Raw genomic sequence first — 27709 nt, forward strand, 5'->3', positions numbered from 1 at the left:
ATCCCAGAGCTAAAGGGGCTGGATTTAAGGAGAGGTTGAGTAGACTGGGACTGTACTCGTTGGAATTCAGAAGGATGCGGGGGGATCTTATAGAAACATATAAAATTATGAAGGGAATAGATAAGATAGATGCGGGCAGGTTGTTTCCACTGGCTGGTGAAAGCAGAACTAGGGGGCATCGCCTCAAAATAAGGGGAAGTAGATTTAGGACTGAGTTTAGGAGGAACCTCTTCACCCAAAGGTTGTGAATCTATGGAATTCCTTGCCCCGTGAAGCATTTGAGGCTCCTTCATTAAATGTTTTTAAGATAAAGATAGATAGTTTTTTGAAGAATAAAGGGATTAAGGGTTATGGTGTTCGGGCCGGAAAGTGGAGCTGAGTCCACAAAAGATCAGCCATGATCTCACTGAATGGCGGAGCAGGCTCGAGGGGCCAGGTGGCCTACTCCTGCCCCTAGTTCTTATGTTCTAAAACATCTGTATTTCTGTTCTACAGTTTGGGATGACACTCTTCCCAATTTTGCCGCCTAGCCTCAGGGAAGCATTTTGTTTCTACATGATTACTAGACAGGGTAGTGGACTTACTAGAAGGAGAATCATGCTGTAAACACATATAATTTGTTGCATAGTGTGTCGATGTTCCAATGTCATGAACCACCCTATTCTACTGTATTAATAGTTTTATAGTACAAGACAGAAATAAAATTCACAGCAGTATCACACTCACAAACATATCCAGAAATTGTAACTCCAGGGGAACATTAATTATAATGCGACTGGGAAACTCAAAAATATTACAGCAAGAGGAGGGTAACGTCCAGGGTATTTTAGACATTTTATTATAACAGTAAATCACAAAAAATCTTACAGGAACTGAAGATATCAAAGTTTTACAGTTACGCAAAAGCAGGTTCTGGAAATCTAAAATAAAAACTGAAAATGGTGGAAATACTCAACAGGTCTGGCCAGATCTGTGGAGAGATAGGATCAATCCTGGTTCAATGAGCAGGAGGGCATGCCAGGAGCAGCATCAGGTATGTCGGGAAAATAAACAATGAAGTTACTTGCATGCCAAACAGCATAACTACCAAGTGATTATCAAAGCTAAGCGATTCCACAACCAATGGATCAGATCTAAGCTCTGCAGTTCTGCCATATTCAGTCGTGAATGGTGTTGGACAATTGAACAATTCACTGGAGGAAGAAGTTCCACAAATACCCCCATGCTCAATGATGAAGGAATCCAGTAAATCCTTGGAAAAGATAAAACTGAAGCATTCGTAGCCATTTTCAGCCAGAAGTGCCGAGTGGATGATCCATCTCTGCCTCATCGGGAGGTCTCCACCAGAGATGCCAGTCCTCAGCCAATTCGAAACACCCCGTGTGATACCAAGAAGCGGCTTTAGGCACTGGATACTGCAAAGGCTATGGACCCTGACAATATTCCAGCAATAGTGCTGAAGACTTGTTCTCCAGAACTTGCCGCACCCCTAGCCAAGCTTTTCCAGTACAGCTGCAACTCTGCTACCCAGCAATGTGGAAAATTGCCCAGGTATGCCCTGTACACAAAAAGCAGATCCAACCCAGGCAATTGCTGCCCTATCAGTCTACTCTCCATCAGTAAAGTGATGGAAGGAGTCATCAACAGTGCTATCAAGTGTCACCTACTTTGCAAAACCTACCCACTGACGCTCATTTTAGGTTATGCCGGGGTCACTCAGCTCCTGACCCCATTATAGCTTTGGTTCAAACATGGACTAAAGAGCTGAACTCCAGAGATGAGGTGAGAGTGACTGCCCTTGATATCAAGGCAGCATTTGGTCGAGTATGGCATCAAAGAGCCCTAGTAAAACTGAAGACAATGTGAATCAGGGGAAAATCTAGTCCAAAGGACGATGGTTGTGGTTGTTGGAGATCAGTCAGCTCAGTCCCGAGACATCACTGCAGGAGTTCCTCAGGATAGTGTCCGAGGCCCAACCATCTTCAGCTACTTCATCAATTACCTTCCTTCCAACATAAGGGAAAATGTGCGGATGTTCGCTGATGATTGCACAATGTTCAGCACCATCCGCGACTCCTTAGACACTGAAGCAGTCCAGTACAATAATCCGGGCTTGGGCTGACCAACGGCAAGTAACATTCGTGCCACACAAATGGCAGGCAATGACCATCTCCACTAAGAGCGAATCAAACAATCGCCCCTTGACGTTCAATGGCATTACCTTCATTGAATCCCCAACTATAAACATGCAGTGAGGGGGGGGGGATTTTTAGATTTGTCATGTGTACCAAGGCACAGTGAAAAGTATTGTTCTGTGTACAGTCAGGCAGATCATTCCATACATGAAAAGCACAGGAGTCATTGTTGATCCTTACTGATAGTGGTCTATGGGTCAGCAAGTTGAGGATCCAGTTGCAGAGCGAGGAGCCAAGTCCTAGGTTTTGGAGTTTGGCTATGACCATGGCTGGTATTATGGTGTTAAAGGCCGAATAAGATTCTGACGTAGGAGTCCTTGTTGTCGAGATGCTCCAGGGATGAGTGTAGGGCCAGGGAGATAGCGTCTGCTGTGGACCGGTTGAGCCTTATGCGAATTGCAGTGGATCAAGGCAGTCTGGAAGTATGGAGCTGATGTGTCTCATGACCAACCTCTCCAAGCATTCAAAGTGATAGATGTCAGGGCCACTGGACTGTAGTCGTTGAGGCACTTTGCCTGGAACTTCTTTGACACCAGTTTGATAGTGGTCTTCTTGAAATAGGTGGGAACCTCGGAATGGAGTAGGGAGAGGTTGAAGATTCTGCAATCATACCCACCAGTTGGTCTGCGCAGGATCTGAGTGCATGAACATGGATTCAATCAGGACCCGTTGCTTTCTGTGGGTTCACTTTCAAGAAGGCCGATCTGACTTGTGAGGCTGTGATGGTAGGTATGGGTGTGTCAGAGGTTGTTGGGAGAGTAGTCAACGATTTGTTGGCTTCCTGTTCGAAATAAGCACAGAATGCATTGAGTTCATCGGGGAGGGGTGCTTTGTTGCCAGAGATTCTACTTGGCTTTTCTTTGTAGCCTGTTATATTGTTTAAGCTTTGCTAGAAGCGACGTGAGTCTGTGTCATTAGTCTGGGACTCTAGCTTTGTCTGGTATTTGGCTCTTGGCGTCCCTGATGGCTTTGCGGGGGTCGTACCTAAATTTCTTGTATAGGTCAGGGTCACTGGTCTTGAATGCCTCAGACCTGGACTTCAGTAGGGAGTGGATCAAAGAAATTAATGCAATTCGAACCGTGCTGGATTTCTTGTTGACTCAAGCTGAAAGGAGTTTAAAGTTTGCCAAACAAAGGTTATACGAGTTTGGAAACAAACCGAGTAGATACCTGGCTTTTATTACTAAGAGAGCTGGCTCTAGGGCTATACCCTCTGTGTTGAAACTCCAAGGGTAATAGATATCAACAAGACGTTTAAAAGTTTTTATGCTGATCCTTTCATTGTTTTTCCTTATATAAATGGAGGCACTGGGTCTAATGATTAAGCTGAAGCAACTCTGTTATTGTTCTCCTGAATTCATGTATATAGAAGCATTTATGCTGTACTGTACCAGTTTTGAAGGCTTGTTGCACCTATAGAAACTGAAACAATGATATGGCCAGTTTCTGATTTTGAAAGACTGATTCGTAGATCAACAGCATTATGACCAAAAAATCATGTGTATAATGAGCCACTGAGTTTGGAGATCATAAGTAAGACTTGAATAACAGATGAAGTTTCAAAATACTGTCACGCGCTTGCTTCTTTATGTTATATAGATAATTAGTTAATTGATTCACCTGACCATTGTGGTTCCGTTGACCAGAAATATTAACGGGATGCTAGCCTTTATAACTAGATTGCTAGAATATAAAAGGAGGACGTTTTTCTACAGCTGTGTAAACCCCTGGTAGACCACATCTGGAGCACTGGGGCAATTGCCTGCGCACTATCCAATGGAAAGGATTCATTGGCATTGGGCAGCACTACAGATTCATCAGAATGTTACCAGGTTAGATTATGAGGAAAGACGACATAAACAAGATTTATAATCCCTGGGATCTACCAAGGCGACTTGATTAAAGTTGTTTGGATTTTCGAAGGGCCGTACAAGATAGATATAACAAAGTTTTCTACAATGAAAGGGGAGTCTAGAAATGTTAAAAAGATTGGCAATTCGCAGAATAGATTAGTCAACATCAAAAGTCAAAGTCAGGTATTTTATCGTGGGCGGCACAGTAGCACAATATTTAGCACTGTTGCTTCACAGTGCCAGGGTCCCCAGTTCGAAGAACGGCTTGGGTCACAGTGTGTGCACTGCAAGTTCTCCCCGTGTCTGCGTGGGTTTCCTCCGGGTGCTCCAGTTTCCTCCCACAAGTCCCGAAAGATGTGCTGTTAGGTAATTTGGACATTCTCAATTCTCCCTGTGTACCCGAACAGGTGCCGTAATGTGGCGACTAGGGGCTTTTCACAGTAATTTCATTGCAGTGTTAATGTAAGCCTACTTGTGACAATAAAGATTATTACTCAGGTGTCCAATAAAATCTTATCCTGTGCCAACTATGCTTCTTCAACACCTAATAAATAATTACATAAGGACATAAAATGGCAGTAGACACTACATTGCTAAATAAATTCTTATTAAGAATATCAATTCACATAAATTGTACATCAGAAATAATGTATAATCATCTCTAAGGGATCACACTAAATATGAGTTTTAAGTAAGGAGAAAATGGTTCTTTGAAAACAAGTACACTAACCAACTGACTTCTATTGTCAGCAAAGAAAATACAGTAAACAATTTTTCTTAAGTTCTAGTATTTGTCATTGCACACCCACCCTCTATGAAATATTCCTATGCTACTCATTTAAATACAGTGTATACCTTTATATCACTGGTAATTTCTTGCCATTCTTCTTTAGTGAAGCTAGCAGCAGTTGCTGGTGGATTGTTTGTTCGAAGGATTCGATTTTTAGGATCCAACTTTTCAATCTTCTTCTCACAAAATGATATAAGATCAGGATAAAGTCCCTCCTCACCTGACCTTGAATATATACATAATGGTAGTTGCATCAGTGATGTCCTAAACAAAAACTGACTGCTACAAAATCATGTTAGCACATGAGAAACAAAGACCAAAAAAATCAACTGATTGTCCGTGGAATATAAAAAATGGTCCACGGTGACATGGTCTTATAATTGCCAAGTAATTTATCACTATTTCCCAACAAATTCTATAATCTTTTACAATCAAATCTTCTTGATATGTAATGAAGGAAAGTAAGATTACTTTTTTAATGCAAGCCTGAATAAAATGGAGAGATAAATTATTGTGCAAATTACAGAGGTACAATTATAGAACAGATATAACAAATAGAATAATGTTTACATTCCTTCCCTCAAAAATAGGAGCCTGACTGGACTTGGACTATTGAATTGCATTTTCTCTTAAGGGACTTTGCACATCAAGGGCGGCACGTAGCACAGTGGTTAGCACTGCTGCCTACAGCGCTGAGGACCCGGGTTCGAAGCCCGGCACTAAATCGCTGTCCGTGTGGATTTGCACATTCTCCTCGTGTCTGCGTGGGTTTCACCCCCACAACCCAAAGATCATAGGTCATCGAATTTACAATGCAGAAGGAGGCCATTTGGCCCATCGAGTCTGCACCGACTCTTTGAAAGAGCACCCTACCCAATCCCACACCTCCACCCTATCCCCATAACCCAGTAACCCCACCCAACACTAAGGGCAATTTTGGACACTAAGGGCAATTTTAGGATGACCAATCCACCTAACCTGCACATCTTTGGACTGTGGGAGGAAACCGGAGCACCCGGAGGAAACCCACGCACACACGGGGAGAACGTGCAGACTCCGCACAGACAGTGACCTAAGCCGGGAATCGAACTGGGACCCTGGAGCTGTGAAGCAATTGTGCTAACCACCATGCTACCCCCAGATGTGTAGGTTAGGTGGATTGGCCATGCTAAATTGCTTCTTAAAAAAAATAATAATTGGGTACTCTAAATCTATTTAAAAGAAGGTAATTAGCACATCATGACATCAAGTTAATGTCATATAATTCATAAAAATAAAATCCTTTATAAACTAAAATTAAAATCTTTCTTTCCAACCATGCTTGTTCACAAAATCCATCACTCCAGTATTCAAGTCTTAAATAACTTTTTCCAAATGATATTCATGAAACAAGTGCTACCTGCAATGATAAATAATTGACCTGATGGTTTTGGGTGCAAATGTGCTCTAATAGCAGAAGAACGCTAGATATTAATACTACTTGAACATTAAAGAGTCGCTGATACTTCTCATTGCCTAGTTTGGTGTCATTTTTTCTTGTTAAAGAAAACAGCATTTTATATTTGTTGATGCCAAATGTCTTCGGTTTACTGGTTTACAATTAAGATGCACTATACAATAGTTGAAAACATTCAATATTTTCAATACTCAAAGCTTTGAATAGGTTTAGCATCACATTGCATTGTGCATTAGATTTTTTTATAATTTCAACTGAAGCCAAGAAAGCCTAGTAGTTTCAATTTGCAGTAACTTCAGTTAAATTCTTGAAAACTGTAACACCATTGTTTTCGAAAAAGACGCTTTGGTTTTTGTACAAAATACTTGACAGTAACCACCTTGACAAATTAGCGGAAAATCTTTTCAGATTTGGAAGTGCCAATTAATGTCACTGACAACATTGCACATCATGCCACAGAATGTTGTAGGAGTGAGATATGTGTACGTACCTCAGCACTATTAAAATCTTTTCCAGATACTTGACATCAGTGCATTTTTCCACAAAGCTATAGTCCAGGTGTTCAACTGGAAGTTCGTATGTCTTCGTGGTTCCCTGGTTCATCAATGAACAAGCAGGTGCTGTGCTCATGGCTGGAAAGAATGCCACAGTCATTTATCCCTATTTTGTTGCCATATCAGCCCCAAATTTACTGTTTTTAGTTTTGTGCAATTCACTGAAAGTTTACCATATGGAAGTACATGACAAGTACATATGTTGTCATAAAAATGCAAACATATGGCTTGCTGAAACTAAATGAGAAGATAAACTTAATTTAAATACTTGAGTTTGGGACCCAAGTTGAAATTGATTAATATTTTAAATGCTAAACCTAAAGAACAGGCATCCCAATCTTTTTTCCTTATGAAGCACTTGTTCAATTTAAAAGCTATATATTAATGATGGAAAACTGCTTTGAATGATCAACGGTTTTATATCTTTTTGAAGCTTTTGGATTCCAATTTCATGCTGCAGTTTTCTCTACTTTCCCTTCAATTTTACACTGGAACTCGCCTATTCTCTGTGACGTTCTCAATTACTCCTCTCTCAAATACCTGCTACCTCCAGATGGTGCTGTTCCTACAAATGTTCCTACAATGGTGCTACATATTATGGTTAAGAATTCATGATATTATGAGAATTCCTGTCATAGTGGATATTCATGTTTAATGATTTAATAGAGACCCTGCTGGAGCGACAGCTGCTTCCAGATGTAGAAGGAGAGGGAAAAATTGGGGATATATATATAAATGGCTGGAGGAGAGGGAGTGAGCGGGTGGTGAAGATCAAGGATAAATGGGAAGCGGAGTTGGGAGGGGAGATCAATTGGGGAGTATGTAGTGAGGCACTGCGAAGTGTAAACGGACCTCCTCTTATGCAAGGATGAGCCTGATAGTTTAATGTGGTGCATATGACTCGGGCGAGAATGAGCGGCTTCTTTCAGGGGGTAGTAGTTGAGTGTGAGAGGTGTAGGCGGGAGCCAGCGAATCACACGCACATGTTTTGGGATTGCGAAAAATTGGGAAGATTCTGGGCAGTAGTGTTCGCGGTCTTAGCCAGGGTAGTGGAGGAGGTGGACCCAGACCCTTTGGTGGCGATATTTGGGGTTCCAGAGAAGCAGGAGCTCATGGAGGAGGAAGAAGGCTGATGTCGTGGCCTTCGCCTCTCTGATTGCACGGCGACGAATTTTGCTGGAGTGGCGGTCGGCATCGCCACTGGGGGTAGCGGCATGGTTGGGTGACCTGTACGACTTCCTGTGGTTGGAGAAGATAAAGTATGAGTTAAGGGGCTCAGCAGGGGAGTTTGAGAAAAGGTGGGGGATGTTTGTGACTGTGTTTGAGGAGTTGTTCGTCGCAGGGGTGTGGGGGAGGGTGAAAAAGGGGAAAAATGTGTACAGACTGTATAGCTGATTGTTAGGAAGTATGTTTCCCACGGTTTTTATATGCTGTAACCTGCTTTGATACAGGTTTGTAATAAAATACGTTTAAAAATAAATAAATAAAATAATTTAATAGAGTAGCGGGAGAGATAGGAATTAGCACTGGTACTAAGGGCAATAATAAATAACCAAGAGAAATCAGCAGTGGAGCTCTTGAGAGACTTCCGGTGGCGGCCCTGAGCTGAGCGGTCGCACAAAAGGTGACTCTCTCTCCTGGGAACTTCTCACTAGACCTTTTTAACCTGTCAAACGTGCACCAGGCCTGAGCATGGTGGACCCAGCAGGGCCGCCAGCGCTGGCCCACTCATTGACAGAGCAAATGATGGAGTTTATCTCTGCTGAGCACCAGAAACACAGAGACAATAAAAGAGGAACTCCTGCATGGCTATGAAGTCAGCAATGGCCCCCATAAAGGGAGCAATGGACAGAGCAGAGACTGGAGGCCCAAAAGGCGATGGTGCGGGACCTTGAGAAATCGGCAACCAACCAGGGTCAGGTACAAACTGATCTATTTCCAGTGGGAAACCACCACACTGGCGAGCAGGCTAGTGTATGGGAATTTTTAAAAAAAGGGTAGGTCTGGCAGGAAAAGGAGCAACAGGGGTACGGGGAAAGGGAAGGGGGACTCCATCTGCAGAGGGGCTCGGCGACGGTAGAATGCTAGTTAAAACAGGTCGCATATGGAGACGGTTGGAAGGCGTAGGTGCCATGACTAAAGGGAAACCCCCCATCAGAATAGTCATCTGGAACATGAGGAGACTTAACGGACCAGTGAAAAGATCCAGAGTCTTCGCCCACCTCAAAAGTCTGTGGGTCGAAGCAGTCTTTCTTCAGGAGATGCATCTAAGAGAGAAGGACCAACTGAGGGTAAGGAAAAAGCTGGGTAGGACAGATGTATCAGGCATGCTTCGCCACAAGGGCAAGGGGGGTGGCCATACTGTTTAAAAAAAGGACAGACTTAACAACGACGAATATGGTGACGAACTCGGGGAGCAAGTGCAAAGTCTTCTGGATAGGGGGATCCAGATAGCCCACGACTGGACACGGATCCATAAGTGGAGCCCGTCCTGCCTAGTGGAGAAGGTAAAGAGAGACCAGCGGAAGTGGGACTCTCTCCCATTCTCCCTGGCAAGAAGGGTGCAGACAATAAAAATGCAAGTGCTGCCAGATTCCTATTCAGATCCCTCCTGATCTTCATTCCCAAAGCTGTCTTCACCAAGTGGGGTAAGTTAATTATGGCATTTGTGGGGGCTGGAAAGAACCCGAGGATCCACAAAAGCATGAGTATCCTCAAAAATACTCGAGGTTCCCAGCCAAATACTCGAGGCGCCCGGTGGTCGTGGCCACTGTAAGGACCTGGAACCAGCTCAAGTGTCATTTCAAACTTGGTGACATGTGTGTTGCGGCCCCCAACTGCTGAAACCATAGATGAATCCCAGCAAAGATAGATGCCACCTACAAATAGTGGAGAAAGGATGTAGGGGTGCTGACAGTAAGGGATTTGTATGTAGACGGTAGAATACCGATCCTGGGGGAACTAACAGAGAACTTCCAGCTCCTGAAAGGGAACGAGCTCCGATACTTACGACTGCAGGTTTTTCTCCGCAAGGAGACCACAACATTCCTCCAGATACCCAGCTACACACTACTGGACAGACTGCTAGCGGCGGATGATTTAGGGGATGTGCCGACATGTACAGACGAATGTTAGAACCGATAACTGCCCCGCTGGGCGAGATGCGGGAAAAATGGGAGGAAGAACCGAGCACAGAGATCGGTGGAGAACTCTGGATCGAGGCACTATATAGGGTGAACTCCACCTCCTCATACGCAGTGCTGAGCCTAATGTCGGCAAAGGTGGTGCACAGGGCGCACCTGACCAGGACACGCATGAGTGGCCTCTTCCCGGACCGGGTGGAGGATAAATGCGAACAGTGCTAGGGAAGTCCGGCTAACCACACTCACATGTTCTGTTCCTACCCCAAGTTTGTTGGGTTCTGGAATATCTTTTCCCAGGCCATGTCCAGGGTTTTGGGGTGAAGGTGGAGCCATGCCCTTTAGTGGCAGTATGGGAACAACCAGAGCTCTTTATGGGGAGAGGGCCTGATGCCCTGGCCTTTGCCTCTCTGATTGCCCGACGGAGATTCCTGCTCGGATGGAGATCAGCACCGCCACCCAAGGCCGTGGGCTGGCTGCCCATCGTAGTGGAATTCCTGAAACTGGAGAAAATAGAATTCTCCATCGGTGGGTGGGAGGGCAGAGGATGGTTGTCACTACACATGGAGGCAATTCACCAGTCTCTTCGAGGTCCAGCAACTGGCCGAGGAGGGGGGGGGGCACAACATTTATAGCACTGTTATATAGATTAACCGCACGGTGTTTGGAACGAGTTTAAAAGATGTGAAATATTTATTTCTGTTACCATGGCTATTTCTGTGTTGTTTTTGCTATTATTATTACTCATGTTGTATTATTATTATTATTTTTTTAAAAAATTCATTTACAGGATGTGGCCGTCACTGGTTAGGTCAGAATTTATTGCCCATCCCAAATTGTCCTTCAGAAGGTAGTGGTGAGTGGCCTTCTTGAACCACTGCAGTCCTCAAGGTGTAGGTGCACCCAGTGTTGTTAGGGAGGGAGTTCCAGGATGTTGCCCCAGTGACAGTGAAGGAACGGCGATATATTTCCAAGTCAGGTGAGTGACTTGGAGGGGAACCTCCAGGTGGTGGGGTTCCCAGGTATCTGCTGCTCTTGTCCTTCTAGATGGTAGTGATCATGGATTTGGAATGTGCGGTCTATGAGACCTTGAGTTTCTACAGTGCATCTTGTAGATGGTACACACGGCTGCCACTGTTCGTCGGTGGTGGAGGGTTTGAATGTTTGTGGAAGGACAAGCGGTGGCCAGGACCGAAGCGGCAACCCAGACAGAAGCAGGGGCCACCGAACCTGCAGGGAGGAAGGAACGGAGGAGCGACCGACAACACCTCCCCCCCACAGCAGGAGAGCACAAGGTGCGACGAGCGGCGGCCCGGACCAAGCAGCGGGGAACGAAGCGGGGAATGACCGACCTCCCCCCCCCACCACCACCGGCGACCACCATGAGGCAGGAACAAAGAGGGACTCCCGACCAGAAGCCTCTCTCTCTTTCTCTCGACCTGGGTGAGTGAAAAGGAAGGAAAAAAGAACTTTTGCAAAAACAAAACTCTAAAAAGAAAACTTAAACTTTTAAAAATTCTTTTGGCACTTTTGTTTTTCTCTTTTTCTCACCCAAAACAAGTTTACCAGAGAAGGAATGTTTGTGGAAGGGGTGGCAATCAAGCGGGCTGCTTTGTCCTCGAGGATGTTGAGCTTCTTTTAAAAAAAATTTAGAGTACCCAATTCTTTTTTTCCAATTAAGGGGCAATTTAGCGTGGCCAATCCACCTATCCTGCACATCTTTTTGGGTTGTGGGGGTGAGACCCACACAGACATGAGGAGAATATGCAAACTCCACATGGATGGTGACCCGGGGCCAGGACTGAACCCGGGTCCTCGGCGCCGTGAGAAAGTAGTGCTAACCTCTGCGCCACTGTGCCGCCTGGGTGTCGTGTGTGGTGTTGGAGCTGCACTCATCGAGGCAAGTGGAGAGTATTCCATTGCAACCGAGAGAGAGAGAGAGAGAGAGAGAGGAGAGGAGAGGCAGAAAGACATAGAGAGAATCAATGTGGCTAGTCTAGTTCAGTTTCTGATCAATGGTAACCTCCAGGATGTTGATTGTGGGGGATTCGCGCTATGCCATTTAGGAGTAAAATCAGAAAGCACTTTTTAACGGATCAAAATTTGGAACACTCTCCCAAAAATACTATGAATGCTGTGCCACTCCAGTCTTGTTGGAGAAGGATAGTAAGGGACATGGAACAACATTAGGCAAGTAAGATACTAAATAGCAGAGCAGAGTCAAGAGGTTGAATGGCCTACTTCAGTTGCTATACAGATGTGTAAAAAACTCAGCAAATTCATCAAGACTGGATGGCTGCAATTGTAGTGAGCTTGGATAAATATTCTTCCCATTCTAAAAAGATTACATTTTTAACCATCTGCTTGATTGTGAGTCCCCCGGAATTGACTATTTGTTTCCCAGGAGTTGGCAATTCAGGAGGATTTGTTGTATGGACACAACTTAAAATCTGCTTCCATTGTTTTTACACCTGCTGCCACGCTTCCTGAAAGTTTACACTGAAATTGCTCTGAACAAGGTTCTACCTAATATCTTTCAATAGGACACGTTTTGTGATTCTGGAACCTAATGGTTGATGTTGTGTTGCCTGCTCATCACATGATTGTGACGTGCAGCCTAGCACTGAATACACTACTGACTGCTTGCATGCTCAGCAAGGCGCCAATTAAAGTTAAAATTAAAGCATTTTTAAAAACTAGTTTGCATCTCTTAAAGGGAAGGTGAAGTCTTGGTGCAGCAGCTATTAGAAGTGGTTGTGCATGAGTTGGAGACCAGGGAGATGCTTGACGAATGACACAACAGACAAGAGTGTGTGCACCAAGGTTCTACTATGCAGCACTGGAGGCTTTTTTTGCAGCTGGTACACAGGAGAGAGGCACCGAGACATGATAGCATGAAGATCAAATGCCAGGAGTGCGGCCCAAAATGGCCTCACACAAGTGGTCATGGTCAGTGAAAGCATCTTTACATGGCATTTCCTACCAACTACACCATTAGCCTCACACACTGCTCCATTCATCAAACCCTTTCATTCACGTACCACCGAATTCAATCAACAACACCACATATCTCTCATTGATAGCCTGAGCCCACATTGATCTTAGCACCGCTGCAAGCCCCACACACACATCTCAGTTTGTACACACTGCCAACTATTCAACCACATCACAGCACTCTCGCTGACACAATCCTCTCTTCCTTGTAGGACAAGGTGGCACACAATAGGGTGCAGCAACAACTACATGCTAGTTCAAAGGTAGAAGAACGGCGGACCAGTGTAGGATGAAAGCACCGAGACTTCTACCAGGATGATGGGAATTCAACTTGATTGCCTGTGTGCGCTCACACATCAAACCTAGTGACCCGAAAATCAATTTTTTGTTTCATAGCTCTCTGATTAAGCAACAGTTAAAATGTATATATTTTGACTTCCGGGTGCGGCTATGCAGAGCTAGGTTGCATATTCGGTCGCTCCCGCTTGGAACGGACTTTTGGGCTCTTTTACAGGGCCCCCACGGCATTTGTTGACATTTCCCGGTGTGGGAAGAAGACTGCAACATTCCCCTGACAGTATCCCCCAGGAAGGGTATGTCTTTTGGTTACCAGACCCAGAAGAAACAGTAAAAGATTTGGCTGGAAGTGCAGGGGAGAGAGGGGCCTCTTCCAGCATGCAGGCGGGGGAAGGGCAAGCTTAAAGCTGCAAGCTGACTTGAGGGCCTCTATTAAAGGTGAATTCTAGCAGCAGAGGGAACAACTGTTAAAAGATCTACCAAGGGACACTTCCGGCGCCGCACATTTTGGCGGCTCCTGCTAGAACGGACTTTTGGGCTCTCCAGAGGAGCCCCAACGGAAATTTTTCGACGACTTCCCGTGTGGGAAGGGGAGAGCAAGGTCCCCCTTCCATAGTATATGGAGTGGACCAGAAGTGGAGCGGTAAAAAAAAGCGGCTTTGGAGCAGCAAAAGAAACGAAGGAGAAAAAACAAGATGGAGGGCGGAGATCGAGCAGCATGGGGGCCGGAGCAGCAGGAGTTTCTCAGGCGCTGCGTGGAGGAGCTTAAGACAGAGGTGCTGGCGCCACTGCTGACGGCGATCGAGGGGCTGAAGGAGACCCAGAAGGCCCAAGGGGTAGAGATCCGAGAGGTGCGGGGAAAAGTCACCGAGAACGAGGACGAGATCTTGGGCCTGGCGGTGAAGATGGAGGCGCACGAGGCGCTGCACAAGAGGTGGGCCGAAAGATTTGAGGACCTGGAGAACAGGTCGAGGAGGAAGAATCTTCGGATTCTGGGTCTCCCTGAAGGGGTGGAGGGGGCCGATGCCGGGGCATATGTGAGCACGATGCTCCATTCGCTGATGGGTGCGGAGGCCTCTCCGAGTCCCCTGGAGCTAGAGGGGCTCATCGGGTCCTGGCGAGGACTCCCAAGGCCAACGAGCCGCCAAGGGCGGTAGTGGTGAGGTTTCATCGTTTCGTGGACAGAGAGTGTGTCCTGAGATGGGCCAAGAAGGAGCGGAGCAGCAGGTGGGAGAATGCGGTGATCCAAATCTATCAGGACTGGAGTACGGAGACTTCCGGTTGCGGTGATGCCTTGCTAGCTGCACGTTCCGGCGGCTCCAGCTCCGACGGACCTTTGGGCTCTTTTAAGAGCCCCAACGGGGAATTTTTTGACGACACAACCCGGTGTGAGGTGTGTGAGAAGGGAGTCCCCCCCCAACGAAGGAGGAAAAAACCGGCGGCGGCTGCAGCGCGAGGAATCGTCGACCAAAGGGTCAGAAAGAGAGAAGCACAAGATGGCGGCGGAGAAAGCGCAGGCGACATGGGGGCCTGAGCAGGATGAAATTTTGAGACGGTGCGTGGAGCTGCTGAAGAGGGAGGTGCTGACCCCGATGCTACAGGCAATTGAGGGGCTCAAGGAGACACTAAAGACCCAGGAGGCAGAGCTCCGCGTGGTGGAGCAGAAGGTGACAGATAATGAGGACGAGATCCTGGGCCTGGCGGTTAAGACACAGACGCACGAGGCACTTCATAAAAAGTGTACTGAAAGGATCGAGGCCCTAGAAAACGGAGCGCGAAGGAAGAACCTTCGGATACTGGGTCTCCCTGAGGGTGTGGAAGGAGTGGACTGAGGAGCTTATGAAAGTACGATGCTGAGCTCACTGATGGGTGCTGAGGCCTCTATGGGCCCCTTGGAGGTGGAGTGGGCACATCGGATCCCGGCGAGAAGACCAAAAGCGGGAGAACCACCCAGGGCGATAATCGTGCGATTTCACCGCCTTAAGGATAGAGAAGAGGTCCTGAGATGGGCTAAAAAGGTGCGGAGTAGCAGATGGGAGAATGCAGTGGTACGGGTATACCAGGATTGGAGTGCGGAGGTGGCGAGAAGGAGGGCGAGCTTTAACCGAGCCAAAGAGGTGCTGCATAAAAGGAAGGTGAAGTTCGGGATGCTGCAGCCGGCAAGACTATGGGTCACGTATCAGGAGAGACACCATTATTTCGAGACGGCGGAGGAAGCATGGACCTTTATCAAAGAGGAGAAATTGGATCGGAACTGAGGGACTGATGCTGCAGGAAATGCTATTGTTAATGTTATGGTTGAAGTTAATTGAGAAGTAAATTGGGAAGGGGGGAGACATGGGGAAATGTGGGCGCCGGTGAGGGGGGGGAAGACGGGACATAGTTGGAGAATGGGGAAGGGGAGGGGGAGGGGAAAGGGAGCTGCGCCATAAGAGGCGGGTCAGGTAAAGGGATGATCCCGCGCCAGAAAGAATAAGGCGGGAAGACAGGCGCAAGGCGGATGGGAATTCCCCACACGGGGGGGTCGAGGAGTGAGCAGGAGTAGCCGGGGTCAGTTGAAGTCAGCTGACTTACGGAAGTAATATGGGGGGAGCAATCACGCTAGAAAGAGATCTAGCAGGGGGGGGGGGGGGGGGGAAACAACTGGGTTGCTGCTGCGGAAATCCAAAAGGAAATGGCTAAAGAGTGGGTGGACGGGGATGGTGTGCGACGCTGGGAGAGCGAGAGTGGGAGCGCGGAGGCGGGATATGGGACTGGCCTAGAGAAGGTAATGGCTAGTCGACACGGGAGGGGGGCAGGTAGCCCCCTAGTGAGGCTGATCACGTGGAACGTGAGAGGCCTGAACGGACCGATAAAAAGGGCCCGAGTGCTCGCGCATTTGAAAGGATGCTGGGGCGTATACCGGACCTGGAGGTAGGACACTTGATTTTAGGAGGGGACTTTAATACGGTGCTGGACCCGGGGCTAGATAGATCCAGCTCAAAGACCGGAAGAAGGCCGGCAGCGGCCAAGGTACTTAAGGGGTTTATGGACCAAATGGGGGGAGTGGATCCATGGCGATTTCTTAGACCTAGGGCTAGGGAGTTCTCCTTCTTCTCCCATGTCCATAAAGTGTACTCCCGGATACATTTTTTTGTTTTGGGAAGGTCGTTGATCTCTAGGGTGGAAGAAGCTGAGTACTCAGCCATAGCGGTTTCGGACCATGCCCCACATTGGGTGGACCTGGAATTAGGAGAGAAAAGGGAGCAGAGAACACTCTGGCGATTAGATGTGGGATTGATGGCGGATGAGGGAGTGTGTGCAAGAGTGCGGGGGTGTATTGAGAGATACCTGGAGGTCAATGACGACGGCGAGGTCCCTGTGGGAGTGGTATGGGAAGCACTAAAAGTGGTGGTCAGAGGAGAGCTGATCTCCATTGGGGCCCACAAAAGGAAAACAGGGCCAAGGAAAGGGAAAGATTACTGGGGGAGATTTTAAGGGTGGATAGGGAATTTGCAGAGACCCCGGAGGAGGAACTGTACAGGGAGAGGAGACGACTCCAGATGGAGTTTGACCTTCGGACCACCTGAAAGGCGGAGGTACTGTGGAGGAAGGCAAAGGGGAGGAGGTATGAGTATGGGGAAAAGGCTAGTCGCCTGTTGGCTCATCAATTGCGAAAGAGGACAGCAGCGAGGGAGATAGGAGGAATTAGAGACGAAAGGGGGGAGACGGTGCGAAGGGCAGGAACGATAAATGAGGTGTTCAAGATCTTTTATGAGGGACTGTATAGGTCTCAACCCCCAGAGGGAGAGGAGGGGATGCGGCAGTTCCTGGACCAATTGAGGTTCCCGAAAGTGGAGGAGCAGGAGGTGGTAGGCCTGGGGGCACCGATTGGGGTGGACGAGGTTATTAAGGGACTGGGAAGCATGCAAACAGGGAAGGCCCCGGGACCAGACGGGTTCCCGGTGGAATATTACAGAAAATATGTGGACTTGTTGGCCCCGTTGATGGTGAGGACGTTCAATGAGGCCAGGGAAGGGGGGACTCTACCCCCGACGATGTCGGAGGCGACGATATCGCTAATTTTGAAGAGGGACAAAGATCCGTTGCAGTGCTGGTCCTATAGACCTATTTCATTATTGAACGTGGACGCCAAATTGTTGGCAAAGGTACTGGCATCGAGGATAGAGGACTGTGTCCCGGGGGTGGTGCACGAAGACCAGACAGGGTTCGTAAAAGGGAGACAACTGAATGTTAACGTGCGACGACTATTAGGGGTGATAATGATGCCCCCAGTGGAGGGGGAGGCAGAGATAGTGGCAGCAATGGATGCAGAGAAGGCATTTGATAGGGTGGAGTGGGAGTATTTATGGGAAATGTTAAAGGTTTGGGTTCGGGAACGGGTTTATTAGCTGGGTTAGACTTCTTTATGGGGCTCCAACGGCAAGTGTAGTTACGGGTCGACAAAGATCGGAGTATTTCCGACTATATAGGGGAACAAGACAGGGATGCCCGCTGTCTCCATTGTTGTTCGCGTTGGCAATTGAACCTCTGGCCATGGCGTTGAGAGACTCCAGGAAATGGAGAGGGGTGATTAGAGGGGGAGAAGAACACCGAGTCTCGTTATACGCAGATGACCTATTGTTATACGTGTCGGACCCAGCGGGGGGATGATAGAGGTTATGCGAATGTTGAGGGAGTTCGGGGATTTCTCGGGGTATAGGCTAAACATGGGGAAGAGTGAATTATTTGTGATACATCCAGGGGACCAGAGTAGAGAGATAGAAGGCTTGCCTCTAAGGAAAGTGGAAAGAAACTTCCGATACCTGGGGATTCAGATCGCTAGGAGCTGGGGAACCTTGAACAGACTTAATCTGACACGGCTGGTAGAACAAATGGAGGAGGACTTCAAGAGGTGGGACATGCAGCCTCTGTCGCTGGCGGGCAGGGTGCAAACAATTAAGATGATGGTCCTCCCGAGGTTCTTATTTGTATTCCAATGTCTCCCTATACTAATCACTAAGACCTTTTTTAATAAAATAGACAGGAGCATAACGAGCTTTGTGTGGGCAGGGAAAGTTCCGAGAGTAAGGAGGGGGTTCCTTCAGCGTAGTAGGGACAGAGGAGGATTGGCACTACCGAACTTGGGCGATTACTATTGGGCCGCCAATGTGGCAATGATACGTAAATGGATGATGGAGGGTGAGGGAGCGGTGTGGAAAAGACTGGAGAGAAAGTCCTGTAATGGGACGAGTTTAGAGGCGCTGGTGACGGCGCCGCTACCGTTCTCACCTAAAAAGTTTACCACGAACCCGGTGGTGGCGGCAACATTGAATATCTGGGGACAGTGGAGGCGACAGAGAGGGGTGCGGGGAGCCCTGGTGGGGTCCCCAATCAGGAACAACCATAGGTTCGCCCCAGGAAGAATGGATGGAGGATTTCAGAGCTGGCACCAGTTGGGAATTAGGAGGGTGGGAGATTTATTTATAGATGGGAATATATATATTTTGCGAGCTTGGGAGCATTGGAGGAAAAGTATAAGTTGCCCCGGGGAAATTTCTTGAGATATATGCAGGTGAAGGCGTTTACTAGACAACAGGTGAGGGAATTTCCGTTGCTCCCGACACAGGGGATTCAGGACAGAGTGCTTTCAGGGGTGTGGGTTGGAGAGGGCAAGGTGTCAGAGATATACCGAGAGGTGAGGGAAGAGGGGGAGGAGTCGGTTGGCGAACTAAAAGGAAAGTGGGAAGAAGAACTAGGGGAGGAGATAGAGGAGGGTATGTGGGCTGATGCCCTAAGCAGGGTAAATTCCTCTTTCTCATGCGCCAGGCTTAGCCTGATTCAATTTAAGGTGCTACATAGAGCACACATAACGGGAGCAAGATTGAGCAGGTTCTTTGGAGTGGAGGACAGATGTGGGAGGTGTGGCGGGAGCCCGGCAAACCACGCACATATGTTTTGGGCGTGCCCGGCACTGGAAGGGTATTGGAAGGGAGTGACGGGAGTGATTTCGAAGGTGGTGAAGGCCCGGGTCAAACCAGGCTGGGGGTTAGCTCTATTTGGAGTTGCGGATGAGCCGGGAGTGCAGGAGGCGAAAGAGGCCGACGTTGTGGCCTTTGCGTCCCTAGTAGCCCGGCGCAGGATCCTACTTATGTGGATGGAGGCGAAACCCCCCGGACTGGAGGCCTGGGTAAATGATATGGCGGGGTTCATTAAATTGGAGCAGATAAAGTTTGCCCTGAGAGGGTCGGCTCAAGGGTTCACCAGGCGGTGGCAGCCATTTCTCGACTACCTAGGGGAACGTTAGAGGGAAGACAGATGACCAGCAGCAGCAACCCAGGGGGGGAGGGGGGGGGGAGGGGGGTTTAGTTTAGTTTATGTCAAAAGATATTGGGGTTTTGTTATTTGTGTATTGTTAAAAATGTCTTTATTGTTACGTTTGCTTTGTATGAGGGGAAAAATTGTTGTCTGGAAAAAATTTTCAATAAAATATATTTTTTTTAAAAAGACTGGAGTACGGAGGTGGCAAAGAAGAGAGCTGGTTTTAATCGGGCCAAGGTGGTGCTGCATAGGAAGGGGGTGATATTCGGAATGCTGCAGCCAGCGCGATGTGGGTCACATTTCAGGATCGACACCACTACTTTGAAACGTCTGAAGAGGCTTGGACCTTTATACAAACTGAAAAGTTGGACTCAAACTGACGGTCTGTGGTTGTGGGGGGGATGTCGGTTGTATACAGGGTCTTAACTATGCGTAAGGAATGTTCCACGGGTGGGACGATGGATGGGGATGGGGGAAGAGATCTGATGGGGAGACTGTGGGGAATGTGGGCGCCGGTGCTGTAGGGAGGGGAGGACCGGGGATGGAGGAATTGGGATAAGGCCGCAACAGGAGCTGCGCCAGAGGGGGCGGGGCTGGCTCAGGAAAGCGCGGGCTTTTTCCCGCCTTAGGGAAGGACGGAGGGGGGGATGGAGGAGCGCACACCGATGGCTGGGGAGATGGGGGGATTTCTACACGGGGGGGGGGGTCAACGGGAAGGCAGGGGAAGCCGGTGTCAGCTGACTTATGGGAGTGTTATGGGGGGAGCAAAAGAGCTAGATATGGATCTAGCGGGGGGAGGGGGAAAGATAGGGTTGCTGCTGCATTGGCCGAGGGGGAACTGAAAACAGAAGAGGTGGTCGGGGCGGGGGTCCCCCGTCTGGGGGACTGGACGGGAGGCGCGGGCACGGGACTGGCCTAAAACAGGAGATGGCTAGTCGACAGGGTAGGAGGGTGGGAAGCCCCCCAATCCGGCTGATAACGTGGAATGTGAGGGGTCTGAATGGGCCGGTTAAGAGGGCCCGAGTGTTCGCGCACTTAAAAGGGACTGAAGGCAGACGTGGTCATGCTTCAGGAGACATATTTGAAGGTGGCAGACCAGGTCAGGTTAAGAAAGGGATGGGTAGGACAAGTATTCCATTCGGGGCTGGATGTGAAGAACAGAGGGGTTGCAATACTGGTGGGGAAGCGGGTGTCGTTTGAGGCCAAGAATATAGTAGTGGACAATGGAGGTCGATACGTGATGGTGAGCGGTAGGCTGCAGAGGGCGTGGGTGGTATTGGTAAACGTATACGCCCCGAACTGGGACGATGCTGGATTTATGAAGCGTATGTTGGGGCGCATTCCGGACCTGGAGGTAGGAAACTTGATAATGGGGGGGAATTTTAACACGGTGTTGGACCCAGCATTAGATCGTTCCAGATCTAGGACGGGGAAGAGGCCGGCTGCGGCCAAGGTGCTTAGGGGGTTTATGGACCAGATGGGGGGAGTGGATCCGTGGAGATTTGCCAGACCCCTGGCCAGGAAATTTTCTTTTTTCTCCCACGTACACAAAGCCTACTCCCAGATAGATTTTTTTGTTCTGAGCAGGGCGCTGATCTGGAAAGTGGAGGGAACGGAGTCTTCGGCCACAGCCATCTCAGACCACGCCCTGCACTGGGTGGAACTGGAGTTGGGAGAGGAGAGGGACCAATGTTTGGATGTGGGATTACTGGCCAATGAGGAGGTGTGCGGGAGGGTACGGGGGTGCATTGAAAGGTATTTGGAGGCCAACGACAACGGGGAGGTGCAGGTGGGGGTAGTATGGGAGGCGCTGAAGGCGGTGGTCAGGGGAGAGTTAATCTCCATCAGGGCTCACAGGGAGAAGAGAGAGGGCAGGGAAAGAGAGAGGTTAGTGGGGGAGATTTTAAGGGTGGACAGGAGATATGCAGAGGCCCCTGAAGAGGGACTACTTAGGGAGAGGCGAAGTCTCCAGACAGAATTCGACCTGTTGACCACAGGGAAGGCAGAGGCACAGTGGAGGAAAGCACAGGGGCGATATATGAATATGGGGAGAAGGCGAGCCGGATGCTGGCACATCAGCTCCGTAAGAGGATGGCAGCGAGGGAGATAGGTGGAATCAAGGATGGCAGGGGAACTACGGTGCGGAGTGCGGTGAAAGTAAATGAGGCATTTAAGGCCTTCTATGAGGAGCTGTACAGATCTCAGCCCCCAGAGGGGATGCGATGATTGCTGGACCAACTGAGGTTCTCAAGGGTGGAGGAGCAGGAGGTGGCCAATTGGGTATGAGGAGCTGATTAAAGGACTGGGGAGCATGCAGGCGGGGAAGGCCCCGGGACCAGATGGGTTCCCGGTTGAGTTTTACAGGAAGTACGCGGACCTGTTAGCCCCGTTGCTGGTGAGGACTTTCAATGAGGCAAGGGAAGGGGGGACCCTGCACCCGACAATGTCCGGGGCGATGATCTCTTTGATCCTGAAGCGGGATAAGGACCCACTGCAATGTGGGTCGTATAGGCCGATTTCGCTCCTTAATGTAGATGCTAAGTTGCTGGCAAAAGTGCTGGCTATGAGGATTGAGGACTGTGTCCCGGGGGTGATTCACGACGACCAGACGGGATTGATAAAGGGCAGGCAGCTAAACACCAATGTGCGGAGGCTCCTAAACGTGATTATGATGCCATCGGTGGAGGGAGAGGCGGAGATAGTGCCAGCTATGGACGCGGAGAAGGCCTTTGACCGAGTAGAGTGGGAGTATCTCTGGGAAGTGTTGCGGAGGTTTGGGTTTGGGGAGGGGTTTATCAGTTGGGTTAAGCCCCTATATAGAGCCCCGGTGGCGAATGTGGTTACGAATCGGCGGAGGTCGGATTATTTTCGGCTGTATCGAGGGACGAGGCAGGGGTGCTCCCTGTCCCCCCTGTTGTTTGCATTAGCAATTGAACCTTTGGCCATGGCATTAAGGGAGTCCAGGAAATGGAGGGGGGTGGTCCAAGGGGGAGAGGAGCATCGAGTGTCATTGTATGCAGACGACCTGTTGCTGTATGTGGCGGATCCAGTGGAGGGGATGGTGGAGGTCATGCGGATCCTAAGGGAGTTTGGGGACTTCTCCGGCTATAAGCTCAATGTAGGGAAAAGTGAGCTCTTCGTGGTGCATCCAGGGGACCAGGGAAGAGGGATAGACGACCTACCGTTGAGGAGGGCGGAACGGAGCTTTCGGTACTTGGGGATCCAAGTAGCTAGGAGTTGGGGGGCCCCTGCATAAACTTAATTTGACGCGGCTGGTGGAGCAGATGGAGGAGGACTTCAAACGATGGGATATGTTGCCACTCTCGCTAGCCGGGCAGGGTACAGTCGATTAAAATGATGGTCCTCCCGAGGTTTCTTTTTGTGTTCCAGTGCCTTCCTATTATGATCACCAAGGCCTTTTTTAAGAGAGTAGGCAGGAGCATCATGGGTTTTGTGTGGGCAAACAAGACCCCGAGGGTAAGGAGGAGGTTTCTGGAGCATAGTAGGGACAGAATCTGGGTGGCTACTATTGGGCAGCCAACGTGGCGATGATCCGTAAATGGGTGATGGAGGGAGAGGGGGCGGCATGGAAGAGGATGGAGATGGGCTCCTGCAAAGGAACGAGCCTGGGGGCGCTGGTGACGGCACCGCTGCCACTCTCCCCGACAAGGTACGCCACGAGTCCTGTGGTGGCGGCAACGCTAAAGATCTGGGGGCAGTGGAGACGACACAGGGGTGCAATGGGAGCCTCGGTGTGGTCCCCGATCAGAGATAACCATCGGTTTGTCCCAGGAAGGATGGACGGGGGGTTTCAGAGCAGGCATCGGGCAGGGATTAGAAGAATGAGGGACCTGTTTATCGATGGGACGTTTGCGAGCCTAGGGGCGCTGGAGAAGTTTGGGCTACCCCCCCGGGAAACGCTTTCAGGTACATGCAAGTTTGTGAGGCGACAGGTGAGGGAATTCCCATTGCTCCCGGCACAGGGGATTCAGGACAGGGTGATTTCGGGTGTATGGGTTGGAGAGGGCAAGGTGTCGGCGATATATCAGGAGATGAAAGAAGAGGAGGCTTTGGTAGAGGAGCTGAAGGGCAAATGGGAGGAGTTGGGGGAGGAGATTGAAGAGGGTCTGTGGGCTGATGCCCTAAGTAGGGTTAATTCCTCTTCCTCGTGTGCCAGGCTTAGCCTGATATAGTTTAAGGTTATTCACAGAGCGCATATGACAGGGGCGAGGCTGAGTAGGTTCTTTGGGGTGGAGGACAGATGTGGGAGGTGCTCGGGAAGCCCGGCGAATCACGCCCATATGTTCTGGTCTTGCCCGGCACTGGATGGGTTCTGGAGGGGTGTTGCGAGGACTATGTCCAAGGTGGTGAAAGTCCAGGTCAAGCCAAGTTGGGGGCTAGCACTATTTGGAGTGACGGACGAGCCGGGAGTGCAGGAGGCGAAAGAGGCCGGTATCCTGGCTTTTGCGTCCCTGGTAGCCCGGTGGAGGATCTTGCTATTGTGGAAAGACGCGAAGCCCCCCCAGTGTGGAAGCCTGGATAAATGACATGGCAGGGTTCATCAAGCTGGAGAGGATAAAGTTTGCCTTGAGAGGGTCTGCGCAGGGGTTCTTCAGGTGGTGGCAACCGTTCCTAGACTTATCTCGCGGAGCGTTAGATGGAGGTCGGTCAGCAGCAGCAGCAACCCAGGGGGGGCGGGGAAAGGGGTTTTTCCTAGGGGCACTTGAGAAAGGAAAAACAAACATATGGGAAAGTCAATATGTGCGGGAGGAACCCATTGTACAAGTTCTGTATTATGTTGGATTGATATGTTTATGTCTTGTTGTTACTTTTCTTTTTTTTTGTTACGTGGTTTGAATGGTTGAAAATATTTGTTCCAAAATTCTGAATAAACATTTTTTTTAATGTATATATTTTGCTACAGTAATAAAGAATACAAACTGATCACTCGTGACATTGCACACTGGAAACCAAGACAAAGTGTAGCCTTCAGGTGAAGGAGGGTTAGAAGCAAGGGTACAATTGGATCATAAGTAATTTAGTCCTTATTTTAAAATCATACACTCAGTCCTTGTTTTCATACGATAGTTTATTATTTATAGTTAAATAGCAAAACAAAGTAATTTGAGAAGCAGAAAGAGAATGTTGTTCACAACATGGTTCATGGTCACAGGTGGTTCTCTGCAATCGATGCGGGTCCATCTAACACAAAATGTGCTGCTGTAGTGCCACCACTATCAGCAGTGTAATTATAGTGTAACAGGTTTACCTTACCAGTTTCCATCATAAATGTGGAAACAAAAACTTAGAACACAAGATCTTGGCACAGTAGTGTGACTAAACGAGTTGTTATTTTTTAGACAAAGTGCTTCCTGTTGTGGCATGTCTGCAATATTCTAAATATATCGTGGATGGAGTGGGAGGGGCAGAGGACATGTATTCAAAATGAGAGGCTGAATTGCATTGCACACAATGGTTGGGATTTTATGGTCAGCTGTGGGGTACCAGACATTCGTTACATTTGTCCGCTGACTTCCCAAGGCCTTTTGCAGTGAATAGAAATCTATTTCGGCAGTCACCAGGAACCATGTGAACAGGGCAAGCAACCAATCAGATTCTTAAGCAGGATATGTCAGTAAAGTATATCCAATTCAATGCTAAACCATGCACAGGTCATGCCAATTCATTGCAACAAAATAAAGAGGGAAAGAAAATGAGGTTGAAAGAGAGAAAACAGACAGAGTTAAAACAATTACTAATTTTTATTTTCTTAAATCCGCAACTATAATTACAATCTCAAGGAATGACACTCCACTTAATAAATGTTAATTTTCAGTGCCAGAGAGAATGTTTGACTGTAATTCATACTTATCACACCATTAAAATGTTATTGAATTGGAATGGACAACCACTAACCTTTCCTGTGTTTAGTGAGTAACTATAACAAAAGTACAGTAACTTCATGTATGTTTTTCAATTCCAAGTCTCTTGGTGGGTGGAGTTTCTGCAGCACCAGGGCAACTTCTAATTTCTGTGTTTGCGCAGTTGAGATTACCAGAAGTTGCTGTCCGATTTACCCTTTAACAATGGTGGTCGCTGTTAATATCACAGTTATTCATTGCAACATCTGAAACATTGCCTAAACCTCTCTGCCCCTCTTTCTTTCTTTAGCATGCTCCTTAAAACGCATCTCTCCAACCAAGCTTATCTGTCCTAACGTCTCCTTAGCTGGGGAGGTGTCAGATTTTGTTCATTAACACTCCTGTGGCATGGTAGCACAGTGGGTAGCACTGTTGCTTCACAGCGCCCGGGTCCCAGGTTCGATTCCGGCACGGGTCACTGTCTGTGGCGTTCTCCCCATGTCTGCGTGGGTTTCATCCAGGTGCTCCAGTTTCCTCCCACAAGTCCCGAAAGACGTGCTGTTAGGTCATTTGGACATTCTGAATTCTCCGTCAGTGTAACCGAACAGGCGCCACAGTGTGGCAACTAGGGGATTTTCACAGTAACTTCATTGCAGTGTTAATGTAAGCCTACTTGTGACTGCAATAAAGATTATGTGAAGCATCTTATTACATTTTACTGCAGTAAAAGCATTATATATTATATAAATACTGTTATGACTGTAGGGTGACCCAACCGCCAGACTAAGCAAATAGGTCAGTTTGGTTTGCAGTAGAACCATAGAATCCCTACAGTGCAGAAGGAGGCCATTTGGTCCATCAAGACTGCCCCCACCCTCCGAAAGAGTACCCTACCTAGGCCCACTCCTCCCCCCTGCTCCCCACCACATCACCATAACCTCACCCAACCATTGGACACAAAGGGGCACTTTAGCATGGCCAATCCACTTAACCAGCACATCTTTGGACTGTAAGAGGAGACCCACGCAGATACGGGGACAACGTGCAAACTCGACACAGTCGCCCAAGACCGGAATTAAACTCGGGTCCCTGCTGTGTATTGTGAAGGTTTACATAGTGGGGAGCGAGGGGAGAACAGTGAAAGAAACAGTTTAACAGAGCAGAAGAACTAGGGGTGCCGATGCATAAGTTAGAGAGGACAGGTGAGGGGCATAGAAATGCAATTCGCACCCTGGATATAATTTCCCTGTAAATGAAACATTTGCAAAGTATTATTGCGCACTCCAGTTTAAGACCTGGCACTGATAGAGGGGGTTCAAATCCCCCCCCCCCCCCCCGCACTGATAGAGGGAGTTCAAATCCCCCCCCCTCCCCCAGGCACTGATAGAGGGAGTTCAAATCCCCCCCCCCCCCCAGGCACTGATAGAGGGAGTTCAAATCCCCCCCCCCCCCCCGCCATGGGTCTTGGGTATTACACGCAGGGGATTTACTGCTTCGCTGCCATTTTGTAGACATTTATCATTTGGAAAACCAGACCGAACCGAACTTGGCTCCTTTCATGCGCGCCATTGGCACACACTCTGATGGGTGAAGATACCGACCGATATTCCTGGATTTGACGCCCTCCTTCGACGATCACAATTCACCGCGAAGAGGGAAGCAAAAAGGGTTCATGAGAGAGAACACCGCGTTTCTCTGCCGCCACGCGTTTCCATGGAAACCGCCCAAGCGGCCGCGGCCGGGCCCGCAGCAGGAAGCCGCTGTTGAATTTAAAGCGCGCTTTCTCCTCTCGGCACGGACGCCGCGCCGGTTCCGAGGGGTACAGCGCACGCCAGCGCCGCTCGGTACCTGGTGGTTGTTCGCACCGCCCCGAGCCCCGGATTCCGGATCGACCTCCTTCCCTCTCTCTCCCCCCCCACACCCGGCGGCCCAAGCGGCCGGAAGCAGGTAGAACCTCAGCACGTCACTGGGCGGGAAAATTGGAGACTCCCTCAAGCCCAAAGAATCCCATCAAGGCTCATTTCAGGTCTGATGAAGAGCCAAGGGGACTCGAAAGGATAACTCTGGGCCAGAATTCTCTGGTGGTCGGGATTCCCTATTCGTGCTGGCAGCTGCCCCCTCAGCCAGCGGGTTTCACGGCGCCGCGGGGTGGTTTCAATGGGAAATCCCATTGACCATTGTCGGGATGATAGAATTCCGACACCAGCTAACGGCACGCGGCCGATAAACACGCGGCTGGCGAACTGGAAAATCCCTGGTCCTGTTTTGT

At 48.8% G+C, this 27709-nt stretch overlaps 1 protein-coding gene across 3 annotated transcripts in view; it reads right to left on the minus strand.

Moving 5' to 3' along the window:
* Positions 1-27369, minus strand: part of LOC140385210 (sperm-associated antigen 1-like) — a 225029-nt gene extending 197660 nt beyond the window's left edge. Inside the window, exons 1-4 of one of the 3 annotated variants that reach the window (XM_072467111.1) lie at positions 27289-27369; positions 25496-25657; positions 6785-6926; positions 4904-5063 (exon numbers count right to left, since the gene is read on the minus strand). In XM_072467111.1, the coding sequence (XP_072323212.1) occupies positions 4904-5063; positions 6785-6924 (300 nt within the window). In that variant the 5' untranslated portion in view covers positions 6925-6926; positions 25496-25657; positions 27289-27369. Of the gene's footprint in view, positions 1-4903; positions 5064-6784; positions 6927-25495; positions 25658-27041; positions 27206-27288 lie in introns of those variants that run through there. The other 2 variants (XM_072467110.1, XM_072467112.1) reach the window with 2 other exon arrangements.
* Between the last annotated feature and the right edge of the window lie 340 nt (positions 27370-27709).

This window comes from Scyliorhinus torazame, chromosome 11 (genome assembly GCF_047496885.1).
Source record: "Scyliorhinus torazame isolate Kashiwa2021f chromosome 11, sScyTor2.1, whole genome shotgun sequence".
Taxonomy (NCBI): domain Eukaryota; kingdom Metazoa; phylum Chordata; class Chondrichthyes; order Carcharhiniformes; family Scyliorhinidae; genus Scyliorhinus; species Scyliorhinus torazame.